Raw genomic sequence first — 15,220 nt, 5'->3', positions numbered from 1 at the left:
TGTTGTAAAACTACAAGTCCCAGCATGCAGTGCCACAGTTTTACTATTAGGGAATGCTAAAACTGTGGCAGGGCATGTTGGGACTTGTAGTTTCACAACAGCTGGAGAACCACAGGTTGGCCAGGCCTGGAATAGTAGTCAACACTCCAGTTGTCCCTGAACTATGGTGCACTGGGCCTGATTCAGACCCGGTCGCAAGCGCTGAGCGCTCGCAACCTGGTCGATGGTGGCCCAGAGCGCATGCGCACGACGGAGCCGGCTCCGTTGTGCGCATGCGCGAGAACTGGATAGCGATGGGCAATCCGTCGCTCAGGGTCCCGCACCAAAGGGAGCATGCTGTCGATGTTGAGTGACAGCACGCCCCCTTTGGTGGGCGGGCCGGGGGGTGGCTGCCCAACCAGAGGCGTTCCCATGAGAACGCCTACCGTCTGGGGGCAGCCCCACTGACATCACAAGTGATGTCAGTGGGAGAGCTTTCGGCTCTGTTAGAGCCAAAAGCTCTCTGGGGCTTGTGGCCACGAGACCCAACCACAAGGGTCTCGTCGCAAGCCCGATGGTGCGATGGTCTTGACCATCGTGACCACCATCCTGGCCGCTCGCATTAGCTGTGGGTGGCAACCCACAGCAATGCGAGCGGCCAGGAGGCCGCTCCATGAAAAAAAAAAAGACGCCCTGATTCAGAGCGAGCGCTCTGTCAGAGCGTCCGGCTCTGAATCAGGGCCCCTGTTCAGTGATTAGTTGGGCCTCATGACAGCTTATTTGCCTATTGAAATCAATCCTTCCTGTGTACAAAGGAGTAAAAGCAAAGTCTGTCAACCCCAATCGTATGTACTAAGCACACATTCACCATTTCTAATTACAGCAGATAAAAGTCTAAAGGGTATTGTTGTCCCAACTTCAGATTTTTTTTAGCCCCTGGATTTAATGGGGCAATAATGTTAAATACAAAATCAGGAGTGTTTTGTAATTAATATTATTAACCCTTTAAATCCAGAGGCAAAAACCAGTGAAGACAAGGCAGCTTGGAAAGCACCGTTTATGGCGTTGTGATCAAAGCAGCAGACATACATTGATTATGCCTAATGCTGTGTATTTTTCTCAGTATCTGACAATAAGTATTATTCATATCCTAACTGCATTAATAACTTATTTATTCACATGCTTAATAAAGCACACAGAAAAAATTGGTTTTGATGTCATTTATAATTTATATATGTCTATGATAGCATGTTTATAATACACATGTTATAGTAATATATGTATAAACCCCAGTCAATAATAACAATATGAACAGTAAGATCTAATGTCATCCCTTATAACCGTGTGGTGTTAACACCTCTAAGATCTAACAGGAGGAACAGTCCTGTGCATCTAAACGGAGCTGGGGGAAGGAGACCTGCAGCCAGTGATAGCTGTCAGGGGAGGGTGCTGGGCTTACCTCCAGCTCTCACTGTGCTTGTGCAAGACAGACATTTAATAGCATTATATAATAGATATTCTCCTGGTGTTCTCCTTAAGCTATGCAATCTTTTGGGTCAGAAATCTGTATGGCTGCAGCCTTAGATTCTTTAATATTTATATGGAGACCTGATAGTACAGCAGATATGTTAAAACTGGTAAAAAAGATTAGGTAAGCAGTAAGCGCTGGATTCATCATTGACAAAAAAATGGGCAGTTTTTTCATAAGCTCAACAGCAGGGTAGAAATGGGCAATGGGAGTATCTAAGGATTCACCAGACAAGGACAAAGAAGATATTTTACTTATGCCTTGGGATGGTTATAGACTACTTTCTCATGTTTTCACCATATAATTGAATCTGGGTTCCGGACTATAGACAGACAGTAATTAGTTAGATAATGTCTAGATAGACACCAGATGTTAGACAGTTAATAGTCAGACAAGGATAAAAGTTCGACACAGACAAAAAGACACATTAAAGTTAGACATGTAAAAAGTTTGACAGGGTCAAAAGTTCGACATGAAAAAGATCGACACAAAAATAATCTACACTTTTTTTTTTAGGGTTAAGGTTAGGCACTTACCCCCATGGTTAGGGTTAGGCACCAGGCACTTACCCAGACGGTTAGGGTTAGGCACCAGGACGGAGGGTTAGGGTTAGGCACCAAGGGGAGGGTTAGGGTGAAGATTAGGGCTAAAAAACAAAAAAAATAATTGTCGACCATTTTTGTGTCGATCTTTTTCATGTCGAACTTTTGACCCTGTCGATCTTTTGTACCTGTCGAACTTTTAACATGTCTAACTTTAATATGTCTAACTTTTGTTTGTGTCTAACTTTTTTCCCTGTCTAACTATTGACTGTCTACCATCTGGTGTCTATCTAGACATTGTCTAACTAATTACTGTCTATCTCTTATACCACACCCAAACCACAAAGGTGACTCCGATTTTTCAGTCTCATACAAAGGGCCAAATGTAATATGTAGTCAGTTTTGGTAAATTGCGAGTTTTGTGCTCAACTCACAATTTATCACAACTCTCCAATGTAATAGGGTGTCAGTTCACTAAAACTCGCATTTTTCAGCGTTACTAAAAATCCCCATTCTCAAACTCGAATCCAGATGTTTTCACATTGAAAACAATCAACAAGTCCAATGTAATAGGATGTTTGTTTTAGACTCGCTAAAAAAAGATAACCAAAAGTCCCCAAATAATAGACCTGCTTCAGGCTAGCGAGTATATCCTGAGCAGGTCATTTTAATACAGAAACATGCACATATCCATTAGATACGTGCATGTTTCTGTGTGTACTTGTGTAAAAGGTTTTAAAATAAAAAAAAAAAAATGACATGCACTCCCTCCCCAAAAGCATAACCAGCCCCAGGCTTTCTAAAGCCTGTCCTGATTCTAAAAATACAGGGGCCAAAATGCGTAGGGGGCCCCTGTATATTAAGAACCAGCACAGGGCTTTGTTGAGCTGGTCCTGGTTCTGGAAAATCAGGGGACAAAACGAGTAGGGGTCCCCTGAGATTTCCAAAACCAGCACCGAACTCTTTCTAGCGGGGGGATAATGCCATAGCCAGGGAAAACCTTTCAGCGGTTTCCCCAGCCAAAGCATTACCAGTGACCGCTAGTCAGCCCAGGCTGGGGATCCCTGGGGAGTTGGGGACCCCCCCAATAAAGGGGTCCCCCTCTCCAGGGCACCCCAGGCCTAGACTGATAGCTCAGGGCTATCCCCGGCACCCTAGGGCGGTGGGTGCCGGGTTGATAGTGTTAGTGTTTGGTGTAAAATAAAGTGTTAAATATTGTATTTAGTTGTAGAACCACAAGAACCAGCAAGCCTCCCCCGCATGCTGGTATTTGGAGAACCACAAATACCAGCATGCGGGGCATTATGGGCCCGCTGGCACTTGTAGTTCCACAACTAAAGAAATACGTAAAAAAACAAACACACCGTAAATGTAAAATTTTAATAAAACATACATGCACACTCACACTCACACATACTCACCTAGTTTCCGAAGTTATCCATAAGGGTACCTGCAATAAAAATCCATACTCACCTCTCCTATGCGTAGATCGCGTCCGCTTCGTTCCCTGTAGGCATCCAAAGGGTAAAAATAACAAATAGCTCTAAATGCATCTATGGTTATCTCCCTTTGAGAGACTGATATAACTCAAAGTACTGTGCTGTCCAATATGGTGCTGCCAGATTACTTATTATCCAACCTGGAGGTATGACTGCTGATTAACGGAAATAGTCTATTAGAGGTAAACTGAGGTATCCCGCTGATAGCCTCTAGTGTAAAGTTAAATGTAACAGTGTTGCCCAGGATAGCTTCTGATTAGGTCGGAGGAGAGCCACTCGGACTGTGGGGCAGAGTTTCTGGGCTGGGATGTGTGGCTGGTGCCTGGACACGAGCACTGTCTAATGAAAGAGAGTACCCTGTGGCTCTGGCGTTCACGCCATACACTACTCTGTCTGGGGAGGGGAATGCCGGTCTATGACCATTCCTTGTTAGAGTCTGTGTTTGTTGTGGACCCGGGGTGGTAACAGGAGTAAACACCTGAACAGGTTTAAACTGAAAAGTAGGTTGTTTAATGTGAATGTTGGTAGACATGAACAATAAGATAACTAAAGTCCAGTAATAACAAACTAATAACTGTTAAGGATGAAACTGTAGTGAGTAGGAATAAACAAATGTCCAGCACGGTGACAGAAATGAAATAAGGTGAATCCAGATAGACTGTAAAGGTGAAATGGATATCCAGGTATGCAGAGTAATGGCTGAGAGGGATATCCGGAAATGCTGTGGTGATGGCTTAAAGGAAAATCCTGAAATGCTGTGATGATGGCTGAAGGAAAAATCATGTAATGCTGTGATGATGGCTGAGAGGAGAATCAGGTAATGCTGTGATGACGGCTATACAGGAACGGGTTAACTACGGAGACTGGTTCAGGCAGGAGTGGGTCTGGTGGAATGTGCAGGGTGCAGGAACTTTCTCTCACAGCTGACGCTGTGAAACACGTTGCACTGGCAACTACAGGGCGCTCCAAACACCCTTAAGTACCCAGCAACAGAACGTGATAGGCCAGAGAGCAGGTGACCCACAGACGATTGGCCTGCTACAGTATGTAACATGGTCAAAGACAACATGATGATGCCCAGACAGCCGTGACATGGAGACACCACTAGTCTTACCCCTGTCAGGACGGCCCAACGCTGGCAGACCTCTGCGTACACGCAATGCCAATCTCCACACACCAGCTCCCCTGCCAGAAGGACCGCGCCAGAGCGCCCTCACCAGTAAGGACCGCAAACCTCCACGCCGCGAAACCTGGGTCGTGACACTCCTGATCTCACCCTGGCTTCCCCCCCCACCACAGATAACTCACCTGCCTTGTGTCGCTTGTCGTGGCTGGATCCCTCCTCCTGTCCGATGTCCGCGTCTCCTGCTGTGAGCGGTCCTGCTTCACAGCTCCACGGCGCCGGCTTCTTCGTCCTCCCCTACTTCCGCATCACGTGATCGCGACTCAGTCACGTGAATGGGTCCCGTCTCCGTGTTCACATTCATTGTTGTGTAGGGTATGCAGCAGTTTTTAGAGTAAGCCAGGTGGTTGGAATCAGCAAGTTAGTTCTTGGGTACATGTACAGGTATGTCTCCAACGCATTTCTACCCTGTAGGGTCTTCCTCCCACAACAATTAAGGTGAACACGGAGACGGGACCAGTTCACGTGTCTGAGTCGTGATCACGTGACACGGAAGTAGGGGAGGACGAAGAAGCCAAAGCCGTGGAGCTGTCCAGGCACCAGCCACACATTCCAGTCCAGAAGCTCTGCCTCCCAGTCTGAGTGGCTCTCCTCCGACCTGGTCAGAAGCTATCCCGGGCAACACTGTTACATTGAACTTTATACTAGAGGCTATCAGCTTGATACCGCAGTTACCTCTAATAGACTTTTTCCATTAATCAGCATTCATTGTTGTCTTGTTTTGTGTGTTAGTTATGCTCACCCTTGTGATGCTGTAATTCCACATACTATTTGGACATTGCTTTAGCCTTGACTAATAATTGTGTGCTAATCCCACCTGTTTTTATGTTAACGCCACCCATTGTCCTTGTTTCCGCCCACATAAGGCCACTTGTAAAAAAAATTCAATGGGCCACTTTAAATTCCCAATCCGCCCCTGGTAATAAGGATGGCCATCGGTGGTTAACCTTTATGGCATGAAACTATCAACGGTGAACCATCAATGATTTACACCCATCGACGGCCTTCCTGCTGTGGGGAAAGACAAGTGGAGGGCCAATCAGGGAAGGGGGCAGGACCTAGTGGGCCACCATGGGCTGGACTAAGAAAAGATAGTTGCCACCTTCCATGCCATCGATGTGGGGGGACCATCAGATCTCAGTCATCGATGGCAAAACTATTGACTTTTGGCTGAAAACAACTGATAGTTAACCCTAGACTGTAAAAACAATATATAATTAATTATTGACCAACTGCCCAGTAACATTGTACATTTTGATCCAGGTTAGATGCATTTCTACCATCTATTTTTATTCTCTATGCTTTAGAGTTTACCCTATTTATCACATTCAATACATATAAAATAATGGGTATAGTGCTGCTATAAGGTCCAATGATACAGAATCACAATTATCCTGCATAGCAATGGGCTGATTTTCCCTAAATAATATTTTAGAATGTTGTCAAGTACAGTATGTTCAATGGATAAAGTTAATTTACGTGTATTAAAACTATGATCTGTTAATATGTAAAAGTTTTTAGTGCACCGCCAGCAGCGTCCCTCACAAGAAAATGCTAGCAGCCTTAGCCTCAGCTGAACTTAAGCCTGTAACTCGTTACACCAACTGCAAAAACGAAATGAAACATTAACTTTCGTCATCTGCTACTAATATATGTAACCAATGAAATGCTTGGAACGTGAGATCCAGGAAGAAGCAAAGGACTGAGAAGCTGTGCAAGTCTACCAGGTATATACAGTGTATATAGCTCAATATCCATAGTAGTAACAGCATATGTTATTAGCATGGCAGCTGTATGATGGGGTTTTTTTTGTCTTGTTTAGATTGCAACAGGTTAGTTATCTAGAATTCAGTAGTTACTTACTGTGTATTTTTCCCACAAATTTCTTATATATGTTCAAAAGTCTTATTGACCTATAGAAACTAAAGTAGTAGCAACATGTTTTTCTGGTATGTAAAGCATATAAAGACATCATTTTGGGAAAATATACTATTTGCAACTTCTCATTCCATAACCAAGCACATAGAGAACCATTCACTTGGCTGAGGGGAGTAGTCCCTGGTTCTAGAAATATGCTGCTGAAAATGTTCTTAGTTGTTTTGGTACTGATCAGATAGAATTTCAGTATCTTTCTTAATACTACAGCAATTTATTAAGGTGCGTACACACACAATGATGTAAGTAATGAACGATTTTCGTTGAACGATTTTCGTTCAGTTTTTACCTTGAAAAAGTGAACGAAAATCATTTTACAAAGTAGTTGGTTTTACTTTATGTAACCCCCCTTTTTACCACTAAAGGGTCACCAGGTTACTACCACCTTTGTTACTCCTATGTTGTATAATGCACCCACCCTTAACCTCTCTAGGTGGTGTACCTTTTAAATTATCATTAATCCAGTGCCTCCACCCAAGCTAATTAAATAAGGCTTGCCTGGGTAAGCCATGTGATACACTATAATATTAATAAAGTCCTGATAGTGTAATGTGATGTTTGTGTATGAAGATTGAAATTACATATAATATTACAGTGTAACATCACATACATATCTATATATATGACCTGTTCTTCTTCGTTCACGTAGACCCAAGGACTGACAGACTCCTCCAGGAATAAAATTCAGTATAATTATAGCTTTAACATCTTTATGTGTCAACAATATAATATGGCAATAAATACTTCCTTTACACTCAGAGATGAAATCATACACAGATTCATATACATATAGGTATACATAAATATTAACTGAACATTGTAGCAAATTGTACAGTTTTAAGCAGATGCACAGTTTATCGCCATAAATTAAGTTATACTTGGAATCCGGAAGAATAAAATGTTATTTTTCCGTTATACTATATGGTGGTAAATATGCCTTCAACTGTGCTGGAATATACCACTCCTAACAACTTAAATACATTTGGTCCAAGTCGTCAATTCGCTGTATCTCCTGTATGAATAGTATCCTATGTGAACACTCAAAGTATCCCTCTCATATAGGTTTCCACTTATGTAGCTAAAAGTTCATTAAGGATTAATAGCCTAAGAGCTGGTGCTAACGATACCTCATATGTTCAGCCACGCCATGGCCAGAGTATAAGGCTGTAAACTTTGACGTATCATAGAATATTCCCTATCTGGCTGCAGCTGAAATAAGTCACTTTTTAACTTTTGCTCCTCTGTTACTACAAAAAATATAGAGCATGCTTCCCCAAGCTTCAGTTATAGCTGTATCCTGATGACAGTACATTGTAATGCAGGGGTATTTTATATCTGTCCCAACTGACAGATCCCTTAGAGCTCTATGTGTCCCCCTGTTTTCTCTGTACTGTAGTAGCTGGCCAGTCATTGTGTGGTGCTACAGAGTGGGTTAGTTACTCACTGCTGTCAGCATACTCCACGCTGCCTCAGGAATTCCACACTGATAGATTATCCTCACACTGACCGAGGACATCCCTCTCTCCTTATCAGCTGCACATTCCCTTATCACACTGGCCGAGGTCATCCCTCTCTCCTTATCAGCTGCACATCCCCTTATCACACTGGCCGAGGTCATCCCTCTCTCCTTATCAGCTGCACATCCCCTTATCACACTGGCCGAGGACATCCCTCTCTCCTTATCAGCTGCACATCCCCTTATCACACTGGCCGAGGACATCCCTCTCTCCTTATCAGCTGCACATCCCCTTATCACACTGGCCGAGGACATCCCTCTCTCCTTATCAGCTGCACATCCCCTTATCACACTGGCCGAGGACATCCCTCTCTCCTTATCAGCTGCACATCCCCTTATCACACTGGCCGAGGACATCCCTCTCTCCTTATCAGCTGCACATCCCCTTATCACACTGGCCGAGGTCATCCCTCTCTCCTTATCAGCTGCACATCCCCTTATCACACTGGCCGAGGACATCCCTCTCTCCTTATCAGCTGCACATCCCCTTATCACACTGGCCGAGGACATCCCTCTCTCCTTATCAGCTGCACATCCCCTTATCACACTGGCCGAGGACATCCCTCTCTCCTTATCAGCTGCACATCCCCTTATCACACTGGCCGAGGTCATCCCTCTCTCCTTATCAGCTGCACATCCCCTTATCACACTGGCCGAGGTCATCCCTCTCTCCTTATCAGCTGCACATCCCCTTATCACACTGGCCGAGGACATCCCTCTCTCCTTATCAGCTGCACATCCCCTTATCACACTGGCCGAGGACATCCCTCTCTCCTTATCAGCTGCACATCCCCTTATCACACTGGCCGAGGTCATCCCTCTCTCCTTATCAGCTGCACATCCCCTTATCACACAGGCCGAGGACATCCCTCTCTCCTTATCAGCTGCACATCCCCTTATCACACTGACCGAGGTCATCCCTCTCTCCTTATCAGCTGCACATCCCATTATCACACTGGCCGAGGTCATCCCTCTCTCCTTATCAGCTGCACATCCCCTTATCACAGCCTGTCAGCTGTGGGGCAGCCAGGAGGTTGCTGGTCCCGTTATACAGCCTCTCTACACAGTTACTACAGAGTAACTGTGGCTACTAAGTGTAAGTGTGCTCCATTAAAAGATTTCTCACCACCTCCTTGAAGCCGGTCCCTCTGTACAGCTGACTTTATATGCCAACATCGCCTCACAGGTAGTGGTGCTGGGCGTCTGTCACCTCCTTCTGACAACCGATCAGCTGTCTAGCTGGAGCCACTGACAAGCCCCTGCAGTTGCCTCCTCCCACAGGAATTGCCTCTGGTAACTGCTGCTCTGCTCCGCTGCCGGGACCACCCCTGCTGCTCCACTGCCTCTTGTCAGCGGTAGGCATCTTCCGCTCCACCAATAAAGCAGGGTGAGTACTGCTGCCCACCTGCTTCCCCAGCTCCAGCTGGGCTCCCTCTCCGTCTCTGCCCTCCTGCGCCCGGCAGCTCATCGCTGCTCACTGGCTGCCCGAGTCACAGGAGGGCAGGCACTGTGACCTGGGGAGTGGAGGTGCGAACGCAGGTGTGCCTAAGGGAGGGATCAGCAGACTGCCTCTCAGCTGTTATATATCCTCCCTTTCACCGGATCCTATTTTCCTGACAGGAACCGATTCACTCCCATCTATATTACTCCGCCCCCTTCTGCAACTATCACCAATGGCTGTGAAATGTATATCTGCAGCATGAAGCACTAAAGTCCACTGACATCATAGATATCTAACATGCACAGGATACATACATTTCCACATATTTACTTATATTTACATCACATCACATATATCCCTACAGTATATTTAACATTTACCTCATAAATGGCATTTTGCTGTAAATTGATGAATGAAAATATATACCTGTTTCAATTGTATATATGAATTATATTTATATGTAATATATCTCCGTAACCCTAACCAGGGTTACATTTACATAATAAATGATTTTCTGTGTGTTGAAGGAAAAATGTTGCAACTTCTATTGAAAATCGTTCAGTTGGCCAGTCTGACTGAATTACAAACTATAATTGACAAACGTGAATGCGCATGAACGATAATTGTTCATCGTTTTACACTGAACGATTTTTGAACGATTGAACTATAACGACGTCGTTATAGTTAAATCGTTCAAAAAATCGTTGTGTGTGTACGCACTAGGGATGTGCAGGCTCGGATAGGTTCGAGTTTGCACGCCGAGTTCGGATTTTTCCTTTCAAAAAACGGGCAAAACGTCATCTTGCATGGACAAGCATTATCATTCCTGGACTTTAGAGATGTTAGGGACCCACCTGTATAAGGTTCACCGTGACGTGGTAGGTGGGCAAACATCTTTGGCCAAACATGTACTAAGAAAACTTACATTTAAAACCATGTTAATTATTGCAGTCTATTATAGATATTTTGACCATTTGTATTCTTAGTGCTTATAGTGTGCACCTGCTCCTCCCCCCCCCCCCTCACTTTTGCCTTATGGCAAGGTGCTCCATCATGCTCGAAAAGGCATTGTTCATCAACAAACTGTTCTTGGATGGTTGGGAGAAGCTGCTCTTGGAGGATGTTTTGGTACCATTCTTTATTCATGGCTGTGTTCTTAGGCAAAATTGTGAGTGAGCCCACTCCCTTGGCTGAAAAGCAACCCCACAAATGAATGGTCTCAGGATGCTTTACTGTTGGCATGACACAGGACTGATGGTAGCGCTCACCTTTCCTCCAGACAAACGTTTTTCCAGATGCCCCAAATAATCTGAAAGGGGATTCATCAGAGAAAATAACTTTACCCCAGTACTCGGCAGTCCAATCCCTGTACCTATTGCAGAATATCAGTCTGTCCCTGATGTTTTTCCTGGAGAGAAGTGGCTTCTTTGCTGCCCTTCTTGACACCAGGCCATCCTCCAAAGGTCTTTGCCTCACTGTGTGTGAAGATGCACTCACACCTGCCTGCTGCCATTCCTGAGCAAGCTCTGCAATGATGGTGCCGATCCCACAGCTGAATCAACTTTAGGAGACTGTCCTGATGGTTGCTGGACGTTCTTGGGCGCCCTGAAGCCTTCTTCGCAACTATTGAACCTCTCTCCTTGAAGTTCTTGATGATCCAATAAATGGTTGATTTAGGTGCAATCTTACTAACAGCAATTTCCTTGCCTGTGAAGCCCTTTTTGTGCAAAGCAATGATGACTGCACGTGTTTCCTTGCAGGTAACCACGGTTAACAGAGGAAAAACAATGATTTCAAACTACACCCTCCTTTTAAAGCTTCCAGTCTGTTATTCTAACTCAATTAACATAACAGTGTTCTCTAGCCTTGTCCTCATCAACACTCTCACCTGTGTTAACGAGAGAATCACTGACATGATGTCAGCTGGTCTTTTTGTGGCAGGGCTGAAATGCAGTGGAAATGTTTTTGGGATTAAGGAGCTCATTCAGAGTCGCTCGCAAGCGGCCGCTCGCTCATTCGTGGCCGATGGTAAGCGACCGCGCATGCGTAAGCTTCGTTCTGCATTTGTGCGAACTACTCGGAGCGATCAGAAACCAGCAAAGACATCCCAGTGTAATGAGTGACAGGAGAGGCCGTTTGTGGGTGGTAACAGAGGCAGGACTCTAATAACTGGGGAGTGGAGGTGCGAACGCAGGCGTGCCTGAGTGTTTTAATGCTGCTTCAGAGGTGTGCATAATTAACAGACAGCGTCATAGTACACGTCACATGTCTGTTTTTTACACTGAAGTCCTCGCAGTGCTTGCGGTAGGGTAAGGCAACCACAAGCGCTGCGATCGCTTCCAATGGTCCTCGATGTACCAATGTTTTAATACACTTCCTGGAGATGACGTGCGGTAGTGGGCATCTCCTCATAAGCTAAAGTGTGTCTATAGAGACAAAGTGATCGCTCGCCAAAACAAAGTGGGCATGCTTATGCCTTTCTGAACGAGCGCCTGCCATGCCGTCACTAAGCCGAATTTGCATACGATGGGTGCGAGCGATCACATCTAGCGAGCGGGTCTGAATCAACTCCTAAGTTCATTGTCATGGCAAAGAGGGACTTTGCAATTCATCTGATCACTCTTCATTACATTCTGGAGTATATGCAAATTGCCATCATAAAAACCGAAGCAGCAAACTTTGTGAAAACCAATACTTGTGTCATTCTCAAAACTTTTGGCCATGGATGTACACCCTCTGAAGATGGTGTAAACTTCCGGGGCTAACTCTGAAAAGCTTTGCTGTTTGGAGTTTAGTACATAGGGGACAGATCATAGTCCTCATTGACAATAATGGGGACTGCGATCTGAAATGCTAATTAGGCCCCTTAGTCTCGATTACATCAGGGCCAATAATTGGTCTGGTTTTAAGGCAAATTAGGTAAAAAATAAAAGTGAGTCACAGAATAATTAAAATTGTGATTTTCAGTGATAAAATATTCAACTATTAGAAAATTTTCTTTTATCTATATGCATATGACACAAATCTACTTGTATTTCAGAATAAAGAATGAGACTAATTTCAAAACAGGGGTAAGTACATCTAACGTATTTCACTAGAGGATTGCTATATAAAAAGCATATATTGTTTTTTAAGGTAATCTACTTCAAAGTAAGAGACTTGCATACACATACAAATAAAAATATATCTGATTTTATTTTTCATCATACTGTGAAGTTGTCACTTACACAGATAAGTGAGAGAAGTGTTATTGCACACTTTTTCACCTTCTACGCATTTTTCCACTGTTTAAACATTTCAAGAAAGTGTGAAGAGGGTGTACAAATGAACATGGTACAAAAAGTACTATCATGATAAACCATACTTGCCTACCCTGCCGATTTGATCGGGAGCCTCCTGAAAATCGGGTGCCGCTCCCGACCTCCCTGGAAGGCAGGCAATCCTCATGGCTGCTGCCCACCCTCCTATCCCCCCCGCAATTACCTTTGAAACACCCGCAGCAGGGGAAGGGGGGGGCAGTGACGTGAGTCACGCTGAATAACGTCATTTTGGCCCCGCCCCCTGCTTCACAATGCCTGTAATATCGGCATTGTGTAGCGGGGTGGGGCGAAAATGATGCAATCGCATGGCCACGCCCCCGCCCACAAATACTCCTAGTCCGGTCTGCCCCGTCTCCTTGCGCTGGCCACGCCCCCCTATCATGCCGATCTGGCTGCTCCCTCCCGGAAGGGGCAGCCAGAAAGTCGGCAAAGCCTGTGATAAACAAAGCAGTCGCTGAAATATGACATTTATTTCAGCAGATTATTCAAAGCTAATGTTCAGAATTTGCTATATGGATGAGAACACTATGGTATTTTGAGAGTTGGTGATACAGTGGTGAATAACATGAAAACAAATGATAGTTTTATATGGCCTGTAAAGATATGGGTATATCAGGGCCTATTGCAAGTTATGTTCTTTTGAGGTTCTTTTGTAATTCTGCCCACACATAGAAATAGGAGTTTAAATCAGCTCAGGAAACCAGAGGGAGGGCTTATGTAGTTTATTTAGTGTGTACATCAATTATGGTATCATGTGAGCTGGAAAAGCAATTATCTGGATAGGATCAGGGTGAAAAAAAAGCCCTTTCATTCATGTCTGCAGATAGATAGTACACGAAAGTCATCTCTGGACACCAAAACAGCAGGGGTATTCAAACAATAGTTTGACTAAAAGGTGTATACAAACTTCAAACAGGAATGAAGACCAAAATCATATGATATTCTGTTTATATTTCTACCATAGCTAAGAGCTTCAGAAATCCTAGAAATATACCTGACATTTGTGTGCTAGTTAGGTTGATTTGGGGGCACCTAGGAATTATGGTTTGGGAGAAATGGCGGTATCTAACCAATTACACATCAAGAGCTGTCTTGTTTCCAATAATTTTTTAACTTAAACAATAGAGATTAATGTAAACATATCATATTTCAAGTGGCTACTACACAGGGGAAATTATGTACAGTAATTTGATTAAAAGGTACGTGGGTGGTCTTGGCATTGGCTCTGGTTTATTAACTAGCCAGCCATTCATCAAGGACTTAGGATCGTTATACGCATGCGCGAACCAGTCAGTGTGGTCGAAATTCATGTACTCACAAAATAGCGAATGCCTGATAATTTGAGTGACAGAATGAGGCGTATGTGGGTGGTAACAGGGGAAGGTGCTTGAAAACGGGGAGTGGAGATCAGAACGCAGGCGTGCTTAAAGGTCAAAACGGGAGTTTTATGGGTGTGCATAATTAAAACAGCAGCGTCATTGACCACGCCACTGGGTTATTTTATAGTCAGAACTGCTCGCAAGCTTATGGTAGCAAAAACCAACCACAAGAATAGCGAGCAGTTCATACGCTGGTCGATGTACTCGATTAATCTAATAAATAGCGAACATGACGTAGGATGCAAGCGGCCAGGGGGTGTATTTTTCAAAAAACGACCGCAAGTTTTGTTCGCTCGTTCAGACCTAGAGGCGTGAACAGACCGCAAAGAGCGAACGGTTCATTTGAATAGCCACCCCTATTTTCTGGACGAGCGAGCGCTAATTGCGTCCGGCTCTGAATCAGGCCCTTAGTCATGACATCACTATGAAAGAGTTGAAAAGTTGATAAAAGATATGGAAGCATTTTGCTGTATGTCAGACTTCAGGGGTTCAATTCTAAGTTGAAGCCTGGACATGCATTTATTGCTGTTCCCCTGGCTTAGAATAAAATAATAATAATTATTATAATAGTAAAGGTTTGCCATGGGATTGAGAAAGGAGAATGTTTTAACTTATAACCTTACAAAAATGGGCCAAGACAGAATTACTACGACCTCATTATATAAGTTTAAAACAACTAATTTAACAATTCAAATATAACAGAACACCAGTTAAATGTAACAGGAATGCTGTTGCAGATAGTTTGGCATGAGATTTTAGCAGTTGTTTACATAAGAATTGTTTTGTGAAAATCCATAGTAAAGAAATATTGGATTCCCACTAATATTTTTGTAAATTGCAGTAGCAGTCTGGCTATTTAGCAAATTAAGAATAAAAAGTGTAAAGTTATCAGCATGAG

The 15,220-nt window shown here is 44.0% G+C and overlaps 1 protein-coding gene across 1 annotated transcript in view; it reads left to right on the top strand.

Annotated features, from left to right (window-relative positions):
- Window positions 1-6,416: 6,416 nt before the first annotated feature.
- The window catches only part of LOC148539266 (arylsulfatase D-like), a 163,299-nt gene continuing 154,495 nt past the window's right edge, over window positions 6,417-15,220 (top strand). The window contains exons 1-2 of the mRNA XM_088451657.1: window positions 6,417-6,458; window positions 12,664-12,694. Coding sequence (XP_088307783.1) covers window positions 12,672-12,694 — 23 coding nt within the window. The 5' untranslated portion in view covers window positions 6,417-6,458; window positions 12,664-12,671. The remainder of the gene's footprint in view (window positions 6,459-12,663; window positions 12,695-15,220) is intronic.

Source organism: Taudactylus pleione, unplaced genomic scaffold (assembly GCF_031769625.1).
Source record: "Taudactylus pleione unplaced genomic scaffold, aTauple2 ptg000026l, whole genome shotgun sequence".
Taxonomy (NCBI): domain Eukaryota; kingdom Metazoa; phylum Chordata; class Amphibia; order Anura; family Myobatrachidae; genus Taudactylus; species Taudactylus pleione.
The sequence above is the reverse complement of the archived record's forward strand: the minus strand, read 5'-3'. Positions and strand labels throughout refer to the sequence as shown.